Source organism: Telmatherina bonti, assembly GCF_933228915.1.
Source record: "Telmatherina bonti genome assembly, chromosome: 12".
NCBI classification, from domain to species: Eukaryota; Metazoa; Chordata; class Actinopteri; order Atheriniformes; family Telmatherinidae; genus Telmatherina; species Telmatherina bonti.
In genome coordinates, this window is record NC_136610.1 from 37,806,142 (window position 1) to 37,829,175 (window position 23,034).

General features: G+C 48.9%; 1 protein-coding gene across 1 annotated transcript in view; it reads left to right on the forward strand.

Moving 5' to 3' along the window:
• The window catches only part of LOC306763634 (caspase-3-like), a 29,131-nt gene extending 10,498 nt beyond the window's left edge, over positions 1-18,633 (forward strand). Inside the window, exons 6-7 of the mRNA XM_079250494.1 lie at positions 17,901-18,015; positions 18,096-18,633. Of these exons, the coding sequence (XP_079106620.1) occupies positions 17,901-18,015; positions 18,096-18,325 (345 nt within the window). The 3' untranslated portion in view covers positions 18,326-18,633. The remainder of the gene's footprint in view (positions 1-17,900; positions 18,016-18,095) is intronic.
• The last annotated feature ends 4,401 nt before the right edge of the window (positions 18,634-23,034 follow it).

The following is a 23,034-nucleotide window of genomic DNA, read 5'->3' on the forward strand; positions in this document are numbered from 1 at the left end:
GTAGACCACATGTCTGACGTAGACCTCATGTCTGACGTAGACCTCATGTCTGACTAGACCTCATGTCTGACGTAGACCACATGTCTGACGTAGACCACATGTCTGACGTAGATCACATGTCTGACGTAGACCTCATGTCTGACTAGACCTCATGTCTGACGTAGACCTCATGTCTGACGTAGACCTCATGTCTGACTAGACCTCATGTCTGACGTAGACCACATGTCTGACGTAGACCACATGTCTGACGTAGACCTCATGTCTGACTAGACCACATGTCTGACGTAGACCTCATGTCTGACTAGACCACATGTCTGACGTAGATCACATGTCTGACTAGACCCATGTCTGACGTAGACCTCATGTCTGACGTAGACCACATGTCTGACTAGACCTCATGTCTGACGTAGATCACATGTCTGACGTAGACCACATGTCTGACGTAGACCTCATGTCTGACGTAGACCACATGTCTGACGTAGACCTCATGTCTGACGTAGACCACATGTCTGACTAGACCACATGTCTGACGTAGACCACATGTCTGACGTAGATCACATGTCTGACGTAGACCACATGTCTGACGTAGACCACATGTCTGACGTAGACCACATGTCTGACGTAGACCTCATGTCTGACGTAGACCTCATGTCTGACGTAGACCTCATGTCTGACGTAGATCACATGTCTGACGTAGACCTCATGTCTGACGTAGACCACATGTCTGACTAGACCACATGTCTGACGTAGACCACATGTCTGACGTAGACCACATGTCTGACGTAGACCACATGTCTGACGTAGACCACATGTCTGACGTAGACCACATGTCTGACGTAGACCTCATGTCTGACGTAGACCACATGTCTGACTAGACCACATGTCTGACGTAGACACATGTCTGACGTAGACCACATGTCTGACGTAGACCTCATGTCTGACGTAGACCTCATGTCTGACGTAGACCTCATGTCTGACGTAGACCACATGTCTGACGTAGACCACATGTCTGACTAGACCACATGTCTGACTAGACCACATGTCTGACTAGACCTCATGTCTGACTAGACCACATGTCTGACGTAGACCTCATGTCTGACGTAGATCACATGTCTGACGTAGATCACATGTCTGACGTAGACCACATGTCTGACGTAGACCACATGTCTGACGTAGATCACATGTCTGACGTAGATCACATGTCTGACGTAGACCTCATGTCTGACGTAGACCTCATGTCTGACGTAGACCACATGTCTGACTAGACCACATGTCTGACGTAGACCTCATGTCTGACGTAGACCACATGTCTGACGTAGACCACATGTCTGACGTAGACCACATGTCTGACGTAGATCACATGTCTGACGTAGACCACATGTCTGACGTAGCACCTCATGTCTGACGTAGATCACATGTCTGACGTAGATCACATGTCTGACGTAGACCTCATGTCTGACGTAGACCTCATGTCTGACGTAGACCACATGTCTGACGTAGACCACATGTCTGACGTAGACCACATGTCTGACGTAGACCACATGTCTGACTAGACCTCATGTCTGACGTAGACCACATGTCTGACGTAGACCACATGTCTGACGTAGACCACATGTCTGACGTAGACCTTATGTCTGAGTAGACCACATGTCTGACGTAGACCTCATGTCTGACGTAGACCACATGTCTGACTAGATCACATGTCTGACGTAGACCACATGTCTGACGTAGACCACATGTCTGACGTAGACCACATGTCTGACGTAGACCACATGTGTGACGTAGACCTCATGTCTGACGTAGACCTCATGTCTGACGTAGACCACATGTCTGACTAGACCACATGTCTGACGTAGACCTCATGTCTGACTAGACCACATGTCTGACGTAGACCACATGTCTGACGTAGACCACATGTCTGACGTAGACCACATGTCTGACGTAGACCACATGTGTGACGTAGACCTCATGTCTGACGTAGACCTCATGTCTGACGTAGACCACATGTCTGACTAGACCACATGTCTGACGTAGACCACATGTCTGACGTAGACCACATGTCTGACGTAGACCACATGTCTGACTAGACCACATGTCTGACGTAGACCTCATGTCTGACTAGACCTCATGTCTGACGTAGACCTCATGTCTGACGTAGACCACATGTCTGACGTAGACCACATGTCTGACGTAGACCTCATGTCTGACGTAGACCACATGTCTGACGTAGACCACATGTCTGACGTAGACCACATGTCTGACTAGACCTCATGTCTGACGTAGACCTCATGTCTGACGTAGACCCATGTCTGACGTAGACCTCATGTCTGACGTAGACCTCATGTCTGACGTAGACCACATGTCTGACGTAGACCACATGTCTGACGTAGACCTCATGTCTGACGTAGACCACATGTCTGACGTAGACCACATGTCTGACGTAGACCTCATGTCTGACGTTAGACCTCATGTCTGACTAGACCACATGTCTGACGTAGACCTCATGTCTGACGTAGACCTCATGTCTGACGTAGACCACATGTCTGACGTAGACCTCATGTCTGACGTAGACCTCATGTCTGACTAGACCACATGTCTGACGTAGACCACATGTCTGACGTAGACCTCATGTCTGAGTAGACCACATGTCTGACGTAGACCACATGTCTGACTAGACCTCATGTCTGACGTAGACCACATGTCTGACGTAGACCTCATGTCTGACGTAGACCTCATGTCTGACGTAGACCTCATGTCTGACTAGACCTCATGTCTGACGTAGATCACATGTCTGACGTAGACCACATGTCTGACGTAGACCACATGTCTGACTAGACCTCATGTCTGACGTAGACCACATGTCTGACGTAGACCACATGTCTGACGTAGACCACATGTCTGACGTAGACCTCATGTCTGACGTAGACCACATGTCTGACGTAGACCACATGTCTGACGTAGATCACATGTCTGACGTAGACCACATGTCTGACGTAGACCTCATGTCTGACGTAGACCACATGTCTGACGTAGACCTCATGTCTGACGTAGACCACATGTCTGACTAGACCACATGTCTGACTAGACCACATGTCTGACGTAGACCTCATGTCTGACGTAGACCACATGTCTGACGTAGACACATGTCTGACGTAGACCACATGTCTGACGTAGACCACATGTCTGACGTAGACCACATGTCTGACGTAGACACATGTCTGACGTAGACCTCATGTCTGACGTAGACCACATGTCTGACGTAGACCTCATGTCTGACGTAGACCACATGTCTGACGTAGACCACATGTCTGACGTAGACCACATGTCTGACGTAGACCACATGTCTGACGTAGACCCATGTCTGACGTAGACCTCATGTCTGACGTAGACCTCATGTCTGACGTAGACCACATGTCTGACGTAGACCACATGTCTGACGTAGACCTCATGTCTGACGTAGACCACATGTCTGACGTAGACCACATGTCTGACGTAGACCACATGTCTGACGTAGACCACATGTCTGACGTAGACCACATGTCTGACGTAGACCTCATGTCTGACGTAGACACATGTCTGACGTAGATCACATGTCTGACGTAGACCTCATGTCTGACGTAGACCTCATGTCTGACGTAGACCTCATGTCTGACGTAGACCCTAGACCACATGTCTGACGTAGACCACATGTCTGACGTAGACCACATGTCTGACGTAGACCACATGTGTGACGTAGACCTCATGTCTGACGTAGACCTCATGTCTGACGTAGACCACATGTCTGACGTAGACCACATGTCTGACGTAGACCACATGTCTGACTAGACCTCATGTCTGACTAGACCTCATGTCTGACGTAGACCACATGTCTGACTAGACCTCATGTCTGACGTAGACCTCATGTCTGACGTAGACCACATGTCTGACGTAGACCACATGTCTGACGTAGATCACATGTCTGACGTAGACCACATGTCTGACTAGACCTCATGTCTGACGTAGACCACATGTCTGACGTAGACCTCATGTCTGACGTAGATCACATGTCTGACGTAGACCACATGTCTGACTAGACCACATGTCTGACGTAGACCACATGTCTGACGTAGACCACATGTCTGACGTAGACCACATGTGTGACGTAGACCTCATGTCTGACGTAGACCTCATGTCTGACGTAGACCACATGTCTGACTAGACCACATGTCTGACGTAGACCTCATGTCTGACTAGACCACATGTCTGACGTAGACCACATGTCTGACGTAGACCACATGTCTGACGTAGACCACATGTGTGACGTAGACCTCATGTCTGACGTAGACCTCATGTCTGACGTAGACCACATGTCTGACTAGACCACATGTCTGACGTAGACCACATGTCTGACGTAGACCACATGTCTGACGTAGACCACATGTCTGACTAGACCACATGTCTGACTAGACCACATGTCTGACGTAGACCTCATGTCTGACTAGACCTCATGTCTGACGTAGACCTCATGTCTGACGTAGACCACATGTCTGACGTAGACCACATGTGTGACGTAGACCTCATGTCTGACGTAGACCACATGTCTGACGTAGACCACATGTCTGACGTAGACCACATGTCTGACTAGACCTCATGTCTGACGTAGACCTCATGTCTGACGTAGACCTCATGTCTGACGTAGACCACATGTCTGACGTAGACCACATGTCTGGCTAGACCTCATGTCTGACGTAGACCTCATGTCTGACGTAGACCACATGTCTGACGTAGACCTCATGTCTGACGTAGACCTCATGTCTGACTAGACCACATGTCTGACGTAGACCTCATGTCTGACGTAGACCTCATGTCTGACGTAGACCACATGTCTGACGTAGACCTCATGTCTGACGTAGACCTCATGTCTGACTAGACCACATGTCTGACGTAGACCACATGTCTGACGTAGACCTCATGTCTGAGTAGACCACATGTCTGACGTAGACCACATGTCTGACTAGACCTCATGTCTGACGTAGACCACATGTCTGACGTAGACCTCATGTCTGACGTAGACCTCATGTCTGACTAGACCTCATGTCTGACGTAGATCACATGTCTGACGTAGACCACATGTCTGACGTAGACCACATGTCTGACGTAGACCACATGTCTGACGTAGACCACATGTCTGACTAGACCTCATGTCTGACGTAGACCTCATGTCTGACGTAGACCACATGTCTGACGTAGACCTCATGTCTGACGTAGACCTCATGTCTGACTAGACCACATGTCTGACGTAGACCTCATGTCTGACGTAGACCTCATGTCTGACGTAGACCACATGTCTGACGTAGACCTCATGTCTGACGTAGACCTCATGTCTGACTAGACCACATGTCTGACGTAGACCACATGTCTGACGTAGACCTCATGTCTGAGTAGACCACATGTCTGACGTAGACCACATGTCTGACTAGACCTCATGTCTGACGTAGACCACATGTCTGACGTAGACCTCATGTCTGACGTAGACCTCATGTCTGACTAGACCTCATGTCTGACGTAGATCACATGTCTGACGTAGACCACATGTCTGACGTAGACCACATGTCTGACTAGACCTCATGTCTGACGTAGACCACATGTCTCACGTAGACCACATGTCTGACGTAGACCACATGTCTGACGTAGACCACATGTCTGACTAGACCACATGTCTGACTAGACCACATGTCTGACGTAGACCTCATGTCTGACGTAGACCACATGTCTGACGTAGACCTCATGTCGGACGTAGACCTCATGTCTGACGTAGACCACATGTCTGACGTAGACCACATGTCTGACTAGACCTCATGTCTGACTAGACCTCATGTCTGACGTAGACCACATGTCTGACTAGACCACATGTCTGACGTAGACCACATGTCTGACTAGACCACATGTCTGACGTAGACCTCATGTCTGACGTAGACCACATGTCTGACGTAGACCTCATGTCTGACGTAGACCTCATGTCTGACGTAGACCTCATGTCTGACGTAGACCACATGTCTGACGTAGACCACATGTCTGACTAGACCACATGTCTGACTAGACCACATGTCTGACGTAGACCTCATGTCTGACGTAGACCACATGTCTGACGTAGACCACATGTCTGACTAGACCTCATGTCTGACTAGACCTCATGTCTGACTAGACCTCATGTCTGACGTAGACCTCATGTCTGACGTAGACCTCATGTCTGACGTAGACCACATGTCTGACGTAGACCTCATGTCTGACGTAGACCTCATGTCTGACGTAGACCACATGTCTGACGTAGACCACATGTCTGACGTAGACCACATGTCTGACGTAGATCACATGTCTGACGTAGACCACATGTCTGACTAGACCTCATGTCTGACGTAGACCACATGTCTGACGTAGACCTCATGTCTGACGTAGATCACATGTCTGACGTAGACCACATGTCTGACTAGACCACATGTCTGACGTAGACCACATGTCTGACGTAGACCACATGTCTGACGTAGACCACATGTGTGACGTAGACCTCATGTCTGACGTAGACCTCATGTCTGACGTAGACCACATGTCTGACTAGACCACATGTCTGACGTAGACCTCATGTCTGACTAGACCACATGTCTGACGTAGACCACATGTCTGACGTAGACCTCATGTCTGACGTAGACCTCATGTCTGACGTAGACCACATGTCTGACTAGACCACATGTCTGACGTAGACCACATGTCTGACGTAGACCACATGTCTGACGTAGACCACATGTCTGACTAGACCACATGTCTGACGTAGACCTCATGTCTGACTAGACCTCATGTCTGACGTAGACCTCATGTCTGACGTAGACCACATGTCTGACGTAGACCACATGTGTGACGTAGACCTCATGTCTGACGTAGACCACATGTCTGACGTAGACCACATGTCTGACGTAGACCACATGTCTGACTAGACCTCATGTCTGACGTAGACCTCATGTCTGACGTAGACCTCATGTCTGACGTAGACCACATGTCTGACGTAGACCACATGTCTGGCTAGACCTCATGTCTGACGTAGACCTCATGTCTGACGTAGACCACATGTCTGACGTAGACCTCATGTCTGACGTAGACCTCATGTCTGACTAGACCACATGTCTGACGTAGACCTCATGTCTGACGTAGACCTCATGTCTGACGTAGACCACATGTCTGACGTAGACCTCATGTCTGACGTAGACCTCATGTCTGACTAGACCACATGTCTGACGTAGACCACATGTCTGACGTAGACCACATGTCTGACGTAGACCACATGTCTGACTAGACCTCATGTCTGACGTAGACCACATGTCTGACGTAGACCTCATGTCTGACGTAGACCTCATGTCTGACTAGACCTCATGTCTGACGTAGATCACATGTCTGACGTAGACCACATGTCTGACGTAGACCACATGTCTGACTAGACCTCATGTCTGACGTAGACCACATGTCTAACGTAGACCACATGTCTGACGTAGACCACATGTCTGACGTAGACCACATGTCTGACTAGACCACATGTCTGACGTAGACCACATGTCTGACTAGACCACATGTCTGACGTAGACCTCATGTCTGACGTAGACCACATGTCTGACGTAGACCTCATGTCTGACTAGACCTCATGTCTGACTAGACCTCATGTCTGACTAGACCTCATGTCTGACGTAGACCTCATGTCTGACGTAGACCTCATGTCTGACGTAGACCACATGTCTGACGTAGACCTCATGTCTGACGTAGACCTCATGTCTGACGTAGACCACATGTCTGACTAGACCTCATGTCTGACTAGACCTCATGTCTGACTAGACCTCATGTCTGACTAGACCTCATGTCTGACGTAGACCTCATGTCTGACGTAGACCACATGTCTGACGTAGACCACATGTCTGACTAGACCTCATGTCTGACGTAGACCACATGTCTGACGTAGACCACATGTCTGACGTAGACCACATGTCTGACGTAGACCTCATGTCTGACGTAGACCACATGTCTGACGTAGACCTCATGTCGGACGTAGACCTCATGTCTGACGTAGACCACATGTCTGACGTAGACCTCATGTCTGACGTAGACCTCATGTCTGACGTAGACCACATGTCTGACTAGACCTCATGTCTGACTAGACCTCATGTCTGACTAGACCTCATGTCTGACGTAGACCTCATGTCTGACGTAGACCACATGTCTGACGTAGACCACATGTCTGACTAGACCACATGTCTGACGTAGACCTCATGTCTGACGTAGACCACATGTCTGACGTAGACCACATGTCTGACTAGACCACATGTCTGACGTAGACCACATGTCTGACGTAGACCTCATGTCTGACGTAGACCACATGTCTGACGTAGACCACATGTCTGACGTAGACCACATGTCTGACTAGACCACATATCTGACGTAGACCACATGTCTGACGTAGACCACATGTCTGACGTAGACCTCATGTCTGACGTAGACCACATGTCTGACGTAGACCTCATGTCTGACTAGACCACATGTCTGACGTAGACCACATGTCTGACTAGACCACATGTCTGACGTAGACCACATGTCTGACTAGACCACATGTCTGACGTAGACCTCATGTCTGACGTAGACCACATGTCTGACGTAGACCTCATGTCTGACGTAGATCACATGTCTGACGTAGACCACATGTCTGACTAGACCTCATGTCTGACTAGACCTCATGTCTGACTAGACCTCATGTCTGACGTAGACCTCATGTCTGACGTAGACCACATGTCTGACGTAGACCTCATGTCTGACGTAGACCACATGTCTGACGTAGACCACATGTCTGACTAGACCACATGTCTGACGTAGACCACATGTCTGACGTAGACCTCATGTCTGACGTAGACCTCATGTCTGACGTAGACCACATGTCTGACGTAGACCACATGTCTGACGTAGACCTCATGTCTGACGTAGACCTCATGTCTGACGTAGACCTCATGTCTGACGTAGACCTCATGTCTGACGTAGACCACATGTCTGACGTAGACCACATGTCTGACGTAGACCACATGTCTGACGTAGACCTCATGTCTGACGTAGACCACATGTCTGACGTAGACCACATGTCTGACGTAGACCTCATGTCTGACGTAGACCACATGTCTGACTAGACCTCATGTCTGACTAGACCTCATGTCTGACTAGACCTCATGTCTGACGTAGACCACATGTCTGACTAGACCTCATGTCTGACTAGACCTCATGTCTGACGTAGACCTCATGTCTGACTAGACCACATGTCTGACGTAGACCACATGTCTGACGTAGACCTCATGTCTGACGTAGACCTCATGTCTGACGTAGACCTCATGTCTGACGTAGACCACATGTCTGACGTAGACCACATGTCTGACTAGACCTCATGTCTGACTAGACCACATGTCTGACGTAGACCACATGTCTGACGTAGACCACATGTCTGACTAGACCACATGTCTGACTAGACCACATGTCTGACGTAGACCTCATGTCTGACGTAGACCACATGTCTGACGTAGACCTCATGTCGGACGTAGACCTCATGTCTGACGTAGACCACATGTCTGACGTAGACCACATGTCTGACTAGACCTCATGTCTGACTAGACCTCATGTCTGACGTAGACCACATGTCTGACTAGACCACATGTCTGACGTAGACCACATGTCTGACTAGACCACATGTCTGACGTAGACCTCATGTCTGACGTAGACCACATGTCTGACGTAGACCTCATGTCTGACGTAGACCTCATGTCTGACGTAGACCTCATGTCTGACGTAGACCACATGTCTGACGTAGACCACATGTCTGACTAGACCACATGTCTGACTAGACCACATGTCTGACGTAGACCTCATGTCTGACGTAGACCACATGTCTGACGTAGACCACATGTCTGACTAGACCTCATGTCTGACTAGACCTCATGTCTGACTAGACCTCATGTCTGACGTAGACCTCATGTCTGACGTAGACCTCATGTCTGACGTAGACCACATGTCTGACGTAGACCTCATGTCTGACGTAGACCTCATGTCTGACGTAGACCACATGTCTGACGTAGACCACATGTCTGACGTAGACCACATGTCTGACTAGACCTCATGTCTGACTAGACCTCATGTCTGACGTAGACCTCATGTCTGACGTAGACCACATGTCTGACTAGACCACATGTCTGACGTAGACCTCATGTCTGACTAGACCACATGTCTGACGTAGACCACATGTCTGACGTAGACCACATGTCTGACGTAGACCACATGTCTGACGTAGACCTCATGTCTGACGTAGACCTCATGTCTGACGTAGACCACATGTCTGACTAGACCACATGTCTGACGTAGACCACATGTCTGACGTAGACCACATGTCTGACGTAGACCACATGTCTGACTAGACCACATGTCTGACGTAGACCTCATGTCTGACTAGACCTCATGTCTGACGTAGACCTCATGTCTGACGTAGACCACATGTCTGACGTAGACCACATGTGTGACGTAGACCTCATGTCTGACGTAGACCACATGTCTGACGTAGACCACATGTCTGACGTAGACCACATGTCTGACGTAGACCACATGTCTGACGTAGACCACATGTCTGACTAGACCTCATGTCTGACGTAGACCACATGTCTGACGTAGACCACATGTCTGACGTAGACCACATGTCTGACTAGACCTCATGTCTGACGTAGACCTCATGTCTGACGTAGACCTCATGTCTGACGTAGACCACATGTCTGACGTAGACCACATGTCTGGCTAGACCTCATGTCTGACGTAGACCTCATGTCTGACGTAGACCACATGTCTGACGTAGACCACATGTCTGACGTAGACCACATGTCTGACTAGACCTCATGTCTGACGTAGACCTCATGTCTGACGTAGACCTCATGTCTGACGTAGACCACATGTCTGACGTAGACCACATGTCTGGCTAGACCTCATGTCTGACGTAGACCTCATGTCTGACGTAGACCACATGTCTGACGTAGACCTCATGTCTGACGTAGACCTCATGTCTGACTAGACCACATGTCTGACGTAGACCTCATGTCTGACGTAGACCTCATGTCTGACGTAGACCACATGTCTGACGTAGACCTCATGTCTGACGTAGACCTCATGTCTGACTAGACCACATGTCTGACGTAGACCACATGTCTGACGTAGACCACATGTCTGACGTAGACCACATGTCTGACTAGACCTCATGTCTGACGTAGACCACATGTCTGACGTAGACCTCATGTCTGACGTAGACCTCATGTCTGACTAGACCTCATGTCTGACGTAGATCACATGTCTGACGTAGACCACATGTCTGACGTAGACCACATGTCTGACTAGACCTCATGTCTGACGTAGACCACATGTCTAACGTAGACCACATGTCTGACGTAGACCACATGTCTGACGTAGACCACATGTCTGACTAGACCACATGTCTGACGTAGACCACATGTCTGACTAGACCACATGTCTGACGTAGACCTCATGTCTGACGTAGACCACATGTCTGACGTAGACCTCATGTCTGACTAGACCTCATGTCTGACTAGACCTCATGTCTGACGTAGACCTCATGTCTGACGTAGACCTCATGTCTGACGTAGACCACATGTCTGACGTAGACCTCATGTCTGACGTAGACCTCATGTCTGACGTAGACCACATGTCTGACTAGACCTCATGTCTGACTAGACCTCATGTCTGACTAGACCTCATGTCTGACGTAGACCTCATGTCTGACGTAGACCACATGTCTGACGTAGACCACATGTCTGACGTAGACCACATGTCTGACGTAGACCTCATGTCTGACGTAGACCACATGTCTGACGTAGACCTCATGTCGGACGTAGACCTCATGTCTGACGTAGACCACATGTCTGACGTAGACCACATGTCTGACGTAGACCTCATGTCTGACGTAGACCTCATGTCTGACGTAGACCTCATGTCTGACGTAGACCACATGTCTGACTAGACCTCATGTCTGACTAGACCTCATGTCTGACTAGACCTCATGTCTGACGTAGACCTCATGTCTGACGTAGACCACATGTCTGACGTAGACCACATGTCTGACTAGACCACATGTCTGACGTAGACCTCATGTCTGACGTAGACCACATGTCTGACGTAGACCACATGTCTGACTAGACCACATGTCTGACGTAGACCACATGTCTGACGTAGACCTCATGTCTGACGTAGACCACATGTCTGACGTAGACCACATGTCTGACGTAGACCACATGTCTGACTAGACCACATATCTGACGTAGACCACATGTCTGACGTAGACCACATGTCTGACGTAGACCTCATGTCTGACGTAGACCACATGTCTGACGTAGACCTCATGTCTGACTAGACCACATGTCTGACGTAGACCACATGTCTGACTAGACCACATGTCTGACGTAGACCACATGTCTGACTAGACCACATGTCTGACGTAGACCTCATGTCTGACGTAGACCACATGTCTGACGTAGACCTCATGTCTGACGTAGATCACATGTCTGACGTAGACCACATGTCTGACTAGACCTCATGTCTGACTAGACCTCATGTCTGACTAGACCTCATGTCTGACGTAGACCTCATGTCTGACGTAGACCACATGTCTGACGTAGACCTCATGTCTGACGTAGACCACATGTCTGACGTAGACCACATGTCTGACTAGACCACATGTCTGACGTAGACCACATGTCTGACGTAGACCTCATGTCTGACGTAGACCTCATGTCTGACGTAGACCACATGTCTGACGTAGACCACATGTCTGACGTAGACCTCATGTCTGACGTAGACCTCATGTCTGACGTAGACCTCATGTCTGACGTAGACCACATGTCTGACGTAGACCACATGTCTGACGTAGACCACATGTCTGACGTAGACCTCATGTCTGACGTAGACCACATGTCTGACGTAGACCACATGTCTGACGTAGACCTCATGTCTGACGTAGACCACATGTCTGACTAGACCTCATGTCTGACTAGACCTCATGTCTGACTAGACCTCATGTCTGACGTAGACCACATGTCTGACTAGACCTCATGTCTGACTAGACCTCATGTCTGACGTAGACCTCATGTCTGACTAGACCACATGTCTGACGTAGACCACATGTCTGACGTAGACCTCATGTCTGACGTAGACCTCATGTCTGACGTAGACCTCATGTCTGACGTAGACCACATGTCTGACGTAGACCTCATGTCTGACGTAGACCACATGTCTGACGTAGACCACATGTCTGACGTAGACCTCATGTCTGACGTAGACCTCATGTCTGACGTAGACCACATGTCTGACGTAGACCACATGTCTGACGTAGACCTCATGTCTGACGTAGACCACATGTCTGACGTAGACCTCATGTCTGACGTAGACCACATGTCTGACGTAGACCTCATGTCTGACGTAGACCACATGTCTGACGTAGACCACATGTCTGACGTAGACCTCATATCTGACGTAGACGTCATGTCTGACGTAGACCACATGTCTGACGTAGACCTCATGTCTGACGTAGACCTCATGTCTGACGTAGACCACATGTCTGACGTAGACCTCATGTCTGACGTAGACCACATGTCTGACGTAGACCTCATGTCTGACGTAGACCTCATGTCTGACGTAGACCTCATGTCTGACGTAGACCACATGTCTGACGTAGACCTCATGTCTGACGTAGACCACATGTCTGACGTAGACCTCATGTCTGACGTAGACGTCATGTCTGACGTAGACCTCATGTCTGACGTAGACCACATGTCTGACGTAGACCTCATGTCTGACGTAGACCACATGTCTGACGTAGACCTCATGTCTGACGTAGACCACATGTCTGACGTAGACCTCATGTCTGACGTAGACCTCATGTCTGACTAGACCACATGTCTGACGTAGACCACATGTCTGACGTAGACCACATGTCTGACTAGACCACATGTCTGACGTAGACCTCATGTCTGACTAGACCTCATGTCTGACGTAGACCTCATGTCTGACGTAGACCACATGTCTGACGTAGACCACATGTGTGACGTAGACCTCATGTCTGACGTAGACCACATGTCTGACGTAGACCACATGTCTGACGTAGACCACATGTCTGACTAGACCTCATGTCTGACGTAGACCTCATGTCTGACGTAGACCACATGTCTGACGTAGACCACATGTCTGACTAGACCTCATGTCTGACGTAGACCTCATGTCTGACGTAGACCACATGTCTGACGTAGACCTCATGTCTGACGTAGACCTCATGTCTGACGTAGACCACATGTCTGACGTAGACCTCATGTCTGACGTAGACCTCATGTCTGACTAGACCACATGTCTGACGTAGACCTCATGTCTGAGTAGACCACATGTCTGACGTAGACCACATGTCTGACTAGACCTCATGTCTGACGTAGACCACATGTCTGACGTAGACCTCATGTCTGACGTAGACCTCATGTCTGACTAGACCTCATGTCTGACGTAGATCACATGTCTGACGTAGACCACATGTCTGACGTAGACCACATGTCTGACTAGACCTCATGTCTGACGTAGACCACATGTCTAACGTAGACCACATGTCTGACGTAGACCACATGTCTGACGTAGACCACATGTCTGACTAGACCACATGTCTGACGTAGACCACATGTCTGACTAGACCACATGTCTGACGTAGACCTCATGTCTGACGTAGACCACATGTCTGACGTAGACCTCATGTCGGACGTAGACCTCATGTCTGACGTAGACCACATGTCTGACGTAGACCACATGTCTGACTAGACCTCATGTCTGACTAGACCTCATGTCTGACGTAGACCACATGTCTGACTAGACCACATGTCTGACGTAGACCACATGTCTGACTAGACCACATGTCTGACGTAGACCTCATGTCTGACGTAGACCTCATGTCTGACGTAGACCTCATGTCTGACGTAGACCACATGTCTGACGTAGACCACATGTCTGACTAGACCACATGTCTGACTAGACCACATGTCTGACGTAGACCTCATGTCTGACGTAGACCACATGTCTGACGTAGACCACATGTCTGACTAGACCTCATGTCTGACTAGACCTCATGTCTGACGTAGACCTCATGTCTGACGTAGACCTCATGTCTGACGTAGACCACATGTCTGACGTAGACCTCATGTCTGACGTAGACCTCATGTCTGACGTAGACCACATGTCTGACGTAGACCACATGTCTGACGTAGACCTCATGTCTGACGTAGACCACATGTCTGACGTAGACCTCATGTCTGACGTAGACCTCATGTCTGACGTAGACCACATGTCTGACGTAGACCACATGTCTGACGTAGACCACATGTCTGACGTAGACCACATGTCTGACTAGACCTCATGTCTGACGTAGACCTCATGTCTGACGTAGACCACATGTCTGACTAGACCTCATGTCTGACTAGACCTCATGTCTGACTAGACCTCATGTCTGACGTAGACCTCATGTCTGACGTAGACCACATGTCTGACGTAGACCACATGTCTGACGTAGACCACATGTCTGACGTAGACCTCATGTCGGACGTAGACCTCATGTCTGACGTAGACCACATGTCTGACTAGACCTCATGTCTGACGTAGACCACATGTCTGACGTAGACCACATGTCTGACGTAGACCTCATGTCGGACGTAGACCTCATGTCTGACGTAGACCACATGTCTGACGTAGACCTCATGTCTGACGTAGACCTCATGTCTGACGTAGACCTCATGTCTGACGTAGACCACATGTCTGACTAGACCTCATGTCTGACTAGACCTCATGTCTGACTAGACCTCATGTCTGACGTAGACCTCATGTCTGACGTAGACCACATGTCTGACGTAGACCACATGTCTGACTAGACCACATGTCTGACGTAGACCTCATGTCTGACGTAGACCACATGTCTGACGTAGACCACATGTCTGACTAGACCACATGTCTGACGTAGACCACATGTCTGACGTAGACCTCATGTCTGACGTAGACCACATGTCTGACGTAGACCACATGTCTGACTAGACCACATGTCTGACGTAGACCTCATGTCTGACGTAGACCACATGTCTGACGTAGACCTCATGTCTGACGTAGACCACATGTCTGACGTAGACCTCATGTCTGACTAGACCACATGTCTGACGTAGACCACATGTCTGACTAGACCACATGTCTGACGTAGACCACATGTCTGACTAGACCACATGTCTGACGTAGACCTCATGTCTGACGTAGACCTCATGTCTGACGTAGACCACATGTCTGACGTAGACCACATGTCTGACGTAGACCTCATGTCTGACGTAGACCTCATGTCTGACGTAGACCTCATGTCTGACGTAGACCTCATGTCTGACGTAGACCACATGTCTGACGTAGACCACATGTCTGACGTAGACCTCATGTCTGACGTAGACCACATGTCTGACGTAGACCACATGTCTGACGTAGACCACATGTCTGACGTAGACCTCATGTCTGACGTAGACCACATGTCTGACTAGACCTCATGTCTGACTAGACCTCATGTCTGACTAGACCTCATGTCTGACGTAGACCACATGTCTGACTAGACCTCATGTCTGACTAGACCTCATGTCTGACGTAGACCTCATGTCTGACTAGACCACATGTCTGACGTAGACCACATGTCTGACGTAGACCTCATGTCTGACGTAGACCTCATGTCTGACGTAGACCTCATGTCTGACGTAGACCACATGTCTGACGTAGACCACATGTCTGACGTAGACCTCATGTCTGACGTAGACCACATGTCTGACGTAGACCACATGTCTGACGTAGACCTCATATCTGACGTAGACCTCATGTCTGACGTAGACCACATGTCTGACGTAGACCTCATGTCTGACGTAGACCTCATGTCTGACGTAGACCACATGTCTGACGTAGACCTCATGTCTGACGTAGACCTCATGTCTGACGTAGACCTCATGTCTGACGTAGACCTCATGTCTGACGTAGACCTCATATCTGACGTAGACCTCATGTCTGACGTAGACCACATGTCTGACGTAGACCTCATGTCTGACGTAGACCTCATGTCTGACGTAGACCACATGTCTGACGTAGACCTCATGTCTGACGTAGACCTCATGTCTGACGTAGACCACATGTCTGACGTAGACCTCATGTCTGACGTAGACCTCATGTCTGACGTAGACCTCATGTCTGACGTAGACCACATGTCTGACGTAGACCTCATGTCTGACGTAGACCACATGTCTGACGTAGACCTCATGTCTGACGTAGACCTCATGTCTGACGTAGACCACATGTCTGACGTAGACCTCATGTCTGACGTAGACCACATGTCTGACGTAGACCTCATGTCTGACGTAGACCACATGTCTGACGTAGACCTCATGTCTGACGTAGACCTCATGTCTGACGTAGACCACATGTCTGACGTAGACCTCATGTCTGACGTAGACCACATGTCTGACGTAGACCTCATGTCTGACGTAGACCTCATGTCTGACGTAGACCACATGTCTGACGTAGACCTCATGTCTGACGTAGACCTCATGTCTGACGTAGACCACATGTCTGACGTAGACCACATGTCTGACGTAGACCTCATGTCTGACGTAGACCACATGTCTGACGTAGACCTCATGTCTGACGTAGACCACATGTCTGACGTAGACCTCATGTCTGACGTAGACCTCATGTCTGACGTAGACCATATGTCTGACGTAGACCTCATGTCTGACGTAGACCTCATGTGGCCGTGCTCTCTCCTGTAGGCGTGCCGTGGGATGGAGCTGGATGAGGGGATAGAGACAGACAGCACAGCAGACGGAACATGCGAGAAGCTTCCCATTGAGGCGGACTGCTTGTACTGCTTCTCCACCGCTCCAGGTAAGCAGCCAACACTCCCACCCGTCATCCCGCCATGCTGCGCTCCTGTCTGGGTGGTAAAACTGTTGCTGCGCCTGCAGGCTACTTCTCCTGGAGGAACACGGCCAACGGCTCCTGGTTCATACAGTCGCTGTGCGACATGCTGAAGGCTCACAGAGGGAAAATGGAGCTCATGCAGATCCTGACCCGAGTCAACCACAGGGTGGCAACGCACTTTGAGTCGTCCAGCAACATGCCCGGATTCAGCCGCAAGAAGCAGATCCCCTCCATCGTCTCCATGTTGACCAAAGACTTCTACTTTCCCTGCTAGCGCGTCCTGCCTGCAGACTGAGCCGTTGGTTTGGCCTTCAGGCGTGGCACATGGGGAGTGTCTAAGTTCAACCTGATTGGGTGTAAAAGGAGGTAAAATTCCTACGTCAGCTTTGGGATAACCTGGAATAGATTTGTGGTCTTTCAGAGGATTTAATCATGTGCAACAGCAGCGATTCTGGGACAGTTTCACTGTGTTTCCTGCAACAATAACTCAAGTTTTTACAGCATTTCTTGTTGGAATATGTCACCATTTGTTAGATTCATTTATATTTCCATCCAGGAGGGGCAGCATTAGTCTTAAAATAAATTATATTACACATCTCTGCATGTGAACTGAGTTTTCTTTTACTTTGTGAACCTGAACGATGGCAGCGGCCCGTTTGTAGAGAATTAATCTGCTGTTTTCAGGTTCCTGCTGGACTGTGGGAGGAAGCAGGATCATCTGCAAAGCTCCTACCGAGTCAAGCTGGAAACGTATTAAACAGAAACTCATCGTGTTGTCGAAACACTTTCTCTCTGATATATCACTGTCACAACTTCACTGTTGCTGGTATTCAGTTTAACACCTGCAGATCCAGCGCTGGGGCTCAAACACGCCAAGACAGGTAACGTTCCAGGGCGGGGCTAGAGGGAGGGGCGGACCACCTCAGGTGACTGCAGGAGGTTTGAAACACCTGCATGATTCACCAGCATCCATAACTAGTCATCCTGAAACATTACCTCCATGCATCTGCTGCTATGGAAACCTGTTAACCGGATGTTAGCATGAAGCTACGTACCCATGCTAATCTAGCTCTATATTAGCTTTAAGCTAATGTGAGGAAACCAATGCAGTGAGTGTATTTATAGACGACGTATTGATTGATTCAGGTCATCGATAAGGAAGCGGCAGCTGCATCCAGCAGCCTGCGCGCTGCCCGCCTGAGCTGCAGGAAGGCTGGCGTAAACATCATGCTAGGAAGGTTTCAGACTGAAGGACATCATCACCCGCTGTGGTGAAACAGCGGATGGTTCAGGGGTTTGATCCCCTGGTTTGGCTCGTTGTCAGTCAGGTTGGGGTGCAGAGAAAGTGGGAAACATGAAGCTACGTGTTATTCTGCCATGGAGCTAATTGGCTACACGGCGCCACCACACAACCACCGACTGTGGTAAGAGCAGAGGAGTGTGTGTGTGTGTGTGTGTGTGTGTGTGTTTGTTAACAGCAACGGGTGCATGGACACTGATTCGTTACCAGTCGTTCCTACCCTGACCTGGAGAGCATAGAACCGTCTATGTACCGAATAACCGTCACCGTTGTTTACATTCCACCAAATGCTAATGCTAACTGATCACCTGCACAGTAGCATTTTCTATCCTGACGTGTGTTCGACATCATGGTGGACTTTTAACCACGTGGATTTGAAAGAACTTCTTCCCAAATTCCACCAACAGGGAAGGTGTGCCACCAGTAGAGCTAACACACAAGACAAGGTCCATTCAAACATTAAGGTGAGCTGTCCACACCACAGACTGTCCAGGAGTTGGCGGATGCTTTAGTCCAGGTCTGGGAGGAGATCCCTCAGGAGAACATCCACCGCCTAATCAGGAGCATGCCCAGGCGTTGTAGGGAGGTCATACAGGCACGCGGAGGCCACACACACTACTGAGCCTCATTCTGACTTGTTTAAAGGACATTACATCAAAGTTGGATCAGCTTGTAGTGTGTTTTTCCACTTTCATTTGGTGTAGAACTCCAAATCCAGACCTCCATGGGTTGATACGTTGGATTTTCATTGATAATTTTTGTGTGATTTTGTTGTCATTCAACTAACACATTCAACTATAGAAAGAACAAAGTACTTAATAAAAATATTTCATTCATTCACATCTACAAGGTGTTACTTTAGTGTTCCCTTTATTTTTTTGAGCAGTGTGTGTATGTATGTATATATATATATATATATATATATATATATATATATATATATATATATATATATGCCGGAGGTTTCCTTCCGGTAAAAGGGAGTTTTTTCCTTCCCACTGTCGCCAGTGTGCTTGCTCAGGATGGGAGATTGAGTTGGACTCAACTCAATCTGTTGGTTTCCTTATATAGGCTGTTATGAATTGGCCTTCATTATGTTTTCTCCTCTGTCTGTAAAGCGTCTTGAGATGGCATTGCCGTGATTTGATGCTATATAAATAAAGTTGAATTGAATTGAAATTGAATTGAATGTGTAATATACACTTTGAGCTTGTTTTCTGGAACAAAACTGTGTCCAAATGCTTTAATCTCTTTAATGTTTAAGTTATGTTCTCTGATGTATCTGTGTATTATTAGATTATTACAAGTTGAAACGACCAGGTTGGGCCTGTGATGTGGACCGGCAGCCACTAGAGGAAGCCAGGCCCACGCTGAGACTCGTCCTGCAGGACTTCGGTGAAGCAGCAGTCCTTTATTGTTCCAGGAACTGAAATGTGCTTTAATTTAACCCCTGCTGCTCTGAACAAGCATGGCTGCTGTTCACACATCCAGGCTGTGTGTTTCACAAGCTCAGACATGCAGCACATGACACATCATCCACCCAAACCAGGGCAAGTCCCACCTTCATGTTGCTTGATCTGGTTCAGGTGTCGTGTTCCTGCATGGTAGACGTCCAGGTCCTGGCGTCTGAATCACACAGCAGAGCTAACAGGAACGTTTTCAGACTCAAATCACCCCTGCAGGCATCTGCATGTCTATGATATGTGGAGATTTAAAGTCCAAACTCAGGCTGGTCTATTTGGGTTAATCATTGTCTGACGTTGTTCAAAGCTGCCAATAAAGTTCCAACAAAAAAGCTTCAACTGTGTTTTACACGGAAATACTAAAGTTTTCTGTAAGAAAAAGCATTTTCACTGAAAAACATCAACAATATATGACCCTAACCCTAAGATCAAAGACATTATTGATCCTGACAGAGAACAAACAACAACAACAAACTGAAAAAATGACTCTGTTCCTGGTTTTTAGTGTCATCAGCAGGTTTACTGAGCTTCATCCAGGACTCTGCCGTCTCAGACAATCTGGTCCTGCTTCACTCCTCCTAGGCTGCAAAACGTTTCATCTTCAACAACTGCATCAAGATGCTGAAGGTAAAACCTGAACCTCACATCTAATCATGAATTTATGCTCATTTCTGCCACAAAACAGCAAAGAAAACATGTGGAGAAGATCCGTCTGACATGTGGAGAAGATCCCCGTCTGACATGTGGAGAAGATCCGTCTGACATGTGGAGAAGATCCGTCTGACATGTGGAGAAGATCCGTCTGACATGTGGAGAAGATCCCCGTCTGACATGTGGAGAAGATCCGTCTGACATGTGGAGAAGATCTCCGTCTGACATGTGGAGAAGATCCCCGTCTGACATGTGGAGAAGATCCGTCTGACATGTGGAGAAGATCCCCGTCTGACATGTGGAGAAGATCCCCGTCTGACATGTGGAGAAGATCCCCGTCTGACATGTGGAGAAGATCCGTCTGACATGTGGAGAAGATCCGTCTGACATGTGGAGAAGATCCCCGTCTGACATGTGGAGAAGATCCGTCTGACATGTGGAGAAGATCCGTCTGACATGTGGAGAAGATCCGTCTGACATGTGGAGAAGATCCCCGTCTGACATGTGGAGAAGATCCGTCTGACATGTGGAGAAGATCCCCGTCTGACATGTGGAGAAGATCCGTCTGACATGTGGAGAAGATCCCCGTCTGACATGTGGAGAAGATCCCCGTCTGACATGTGGAGAAGATCCGTCTGACATGTGGAGAAGATCCCCGTCTGACATGTGGAGAAGATCCGTCTGACATGTGGAGAAGATCCCCGTCTGACATGTGGAGAAGATCCGTCTGACATGTGGAGAAGATCCCCGTCTGACATGTGGAGAAGATCCCCGTCTGACATGTGGAGAAGATCCCCGTCTGACATGTGGAGAAGATCCGTCTGACATGTGGAGAAGATCCCCGTCTGACATGTGGAGAAGATCCCCGTCTGACATGTGGAGAAGATCCGTCTGACATGTGGAGAAGATCCCCGTCTGACATGTGGAGAAGATCCGTCTGACATGTGGAGAAGATCCGTCTGACATGTGGAGAAGATCCGTCTGACATGTGGAGAAGATCCGTCTGACATGTGGAGAAGATCCGTCTGACATGTGGAGAAGATCCGTCTGACATGTGGAGAAGATCCGTCTGACATGTGGAGAAGATCCGTCTGACATGTGGAGAAGATCCGTCTGACATGTGGAGAAGATCCGTCTGACATGTGGAGAAGATCCGTCTGACATGTGGAGAAGATCCGTCTGACATGTGGAGAAGATCCCCGTCTGACATGTGGAGAAGATCCCCGTCTGACATGTGGAGAAGATCCCCGTCTGACATGTGGAGAAGATCCCCGTCTGACATGTGGAGAAGATCCCCGTCTGACATGTGGAGAAGATCCCCGTCTGACATGTGGAGAAGATCCCCGTCTGACATGTGGAGAAGATCCCCGTCTGACATGTGGAGAAGATCCCCGTCTGACATGTGGAGAAGATCCCCGTCTGACATGTGGAGAAGATCCCCGTCTGACATGTGGAGAAGATCCGTCTGACATGTGGAGAAGATCCCCGTCTGACATGTGGAGAAGATCCGTCTGACATGTGGAGAAGATCCCCGTCTGACATGTGGAGAAGATCCGTCTGACATGTGGA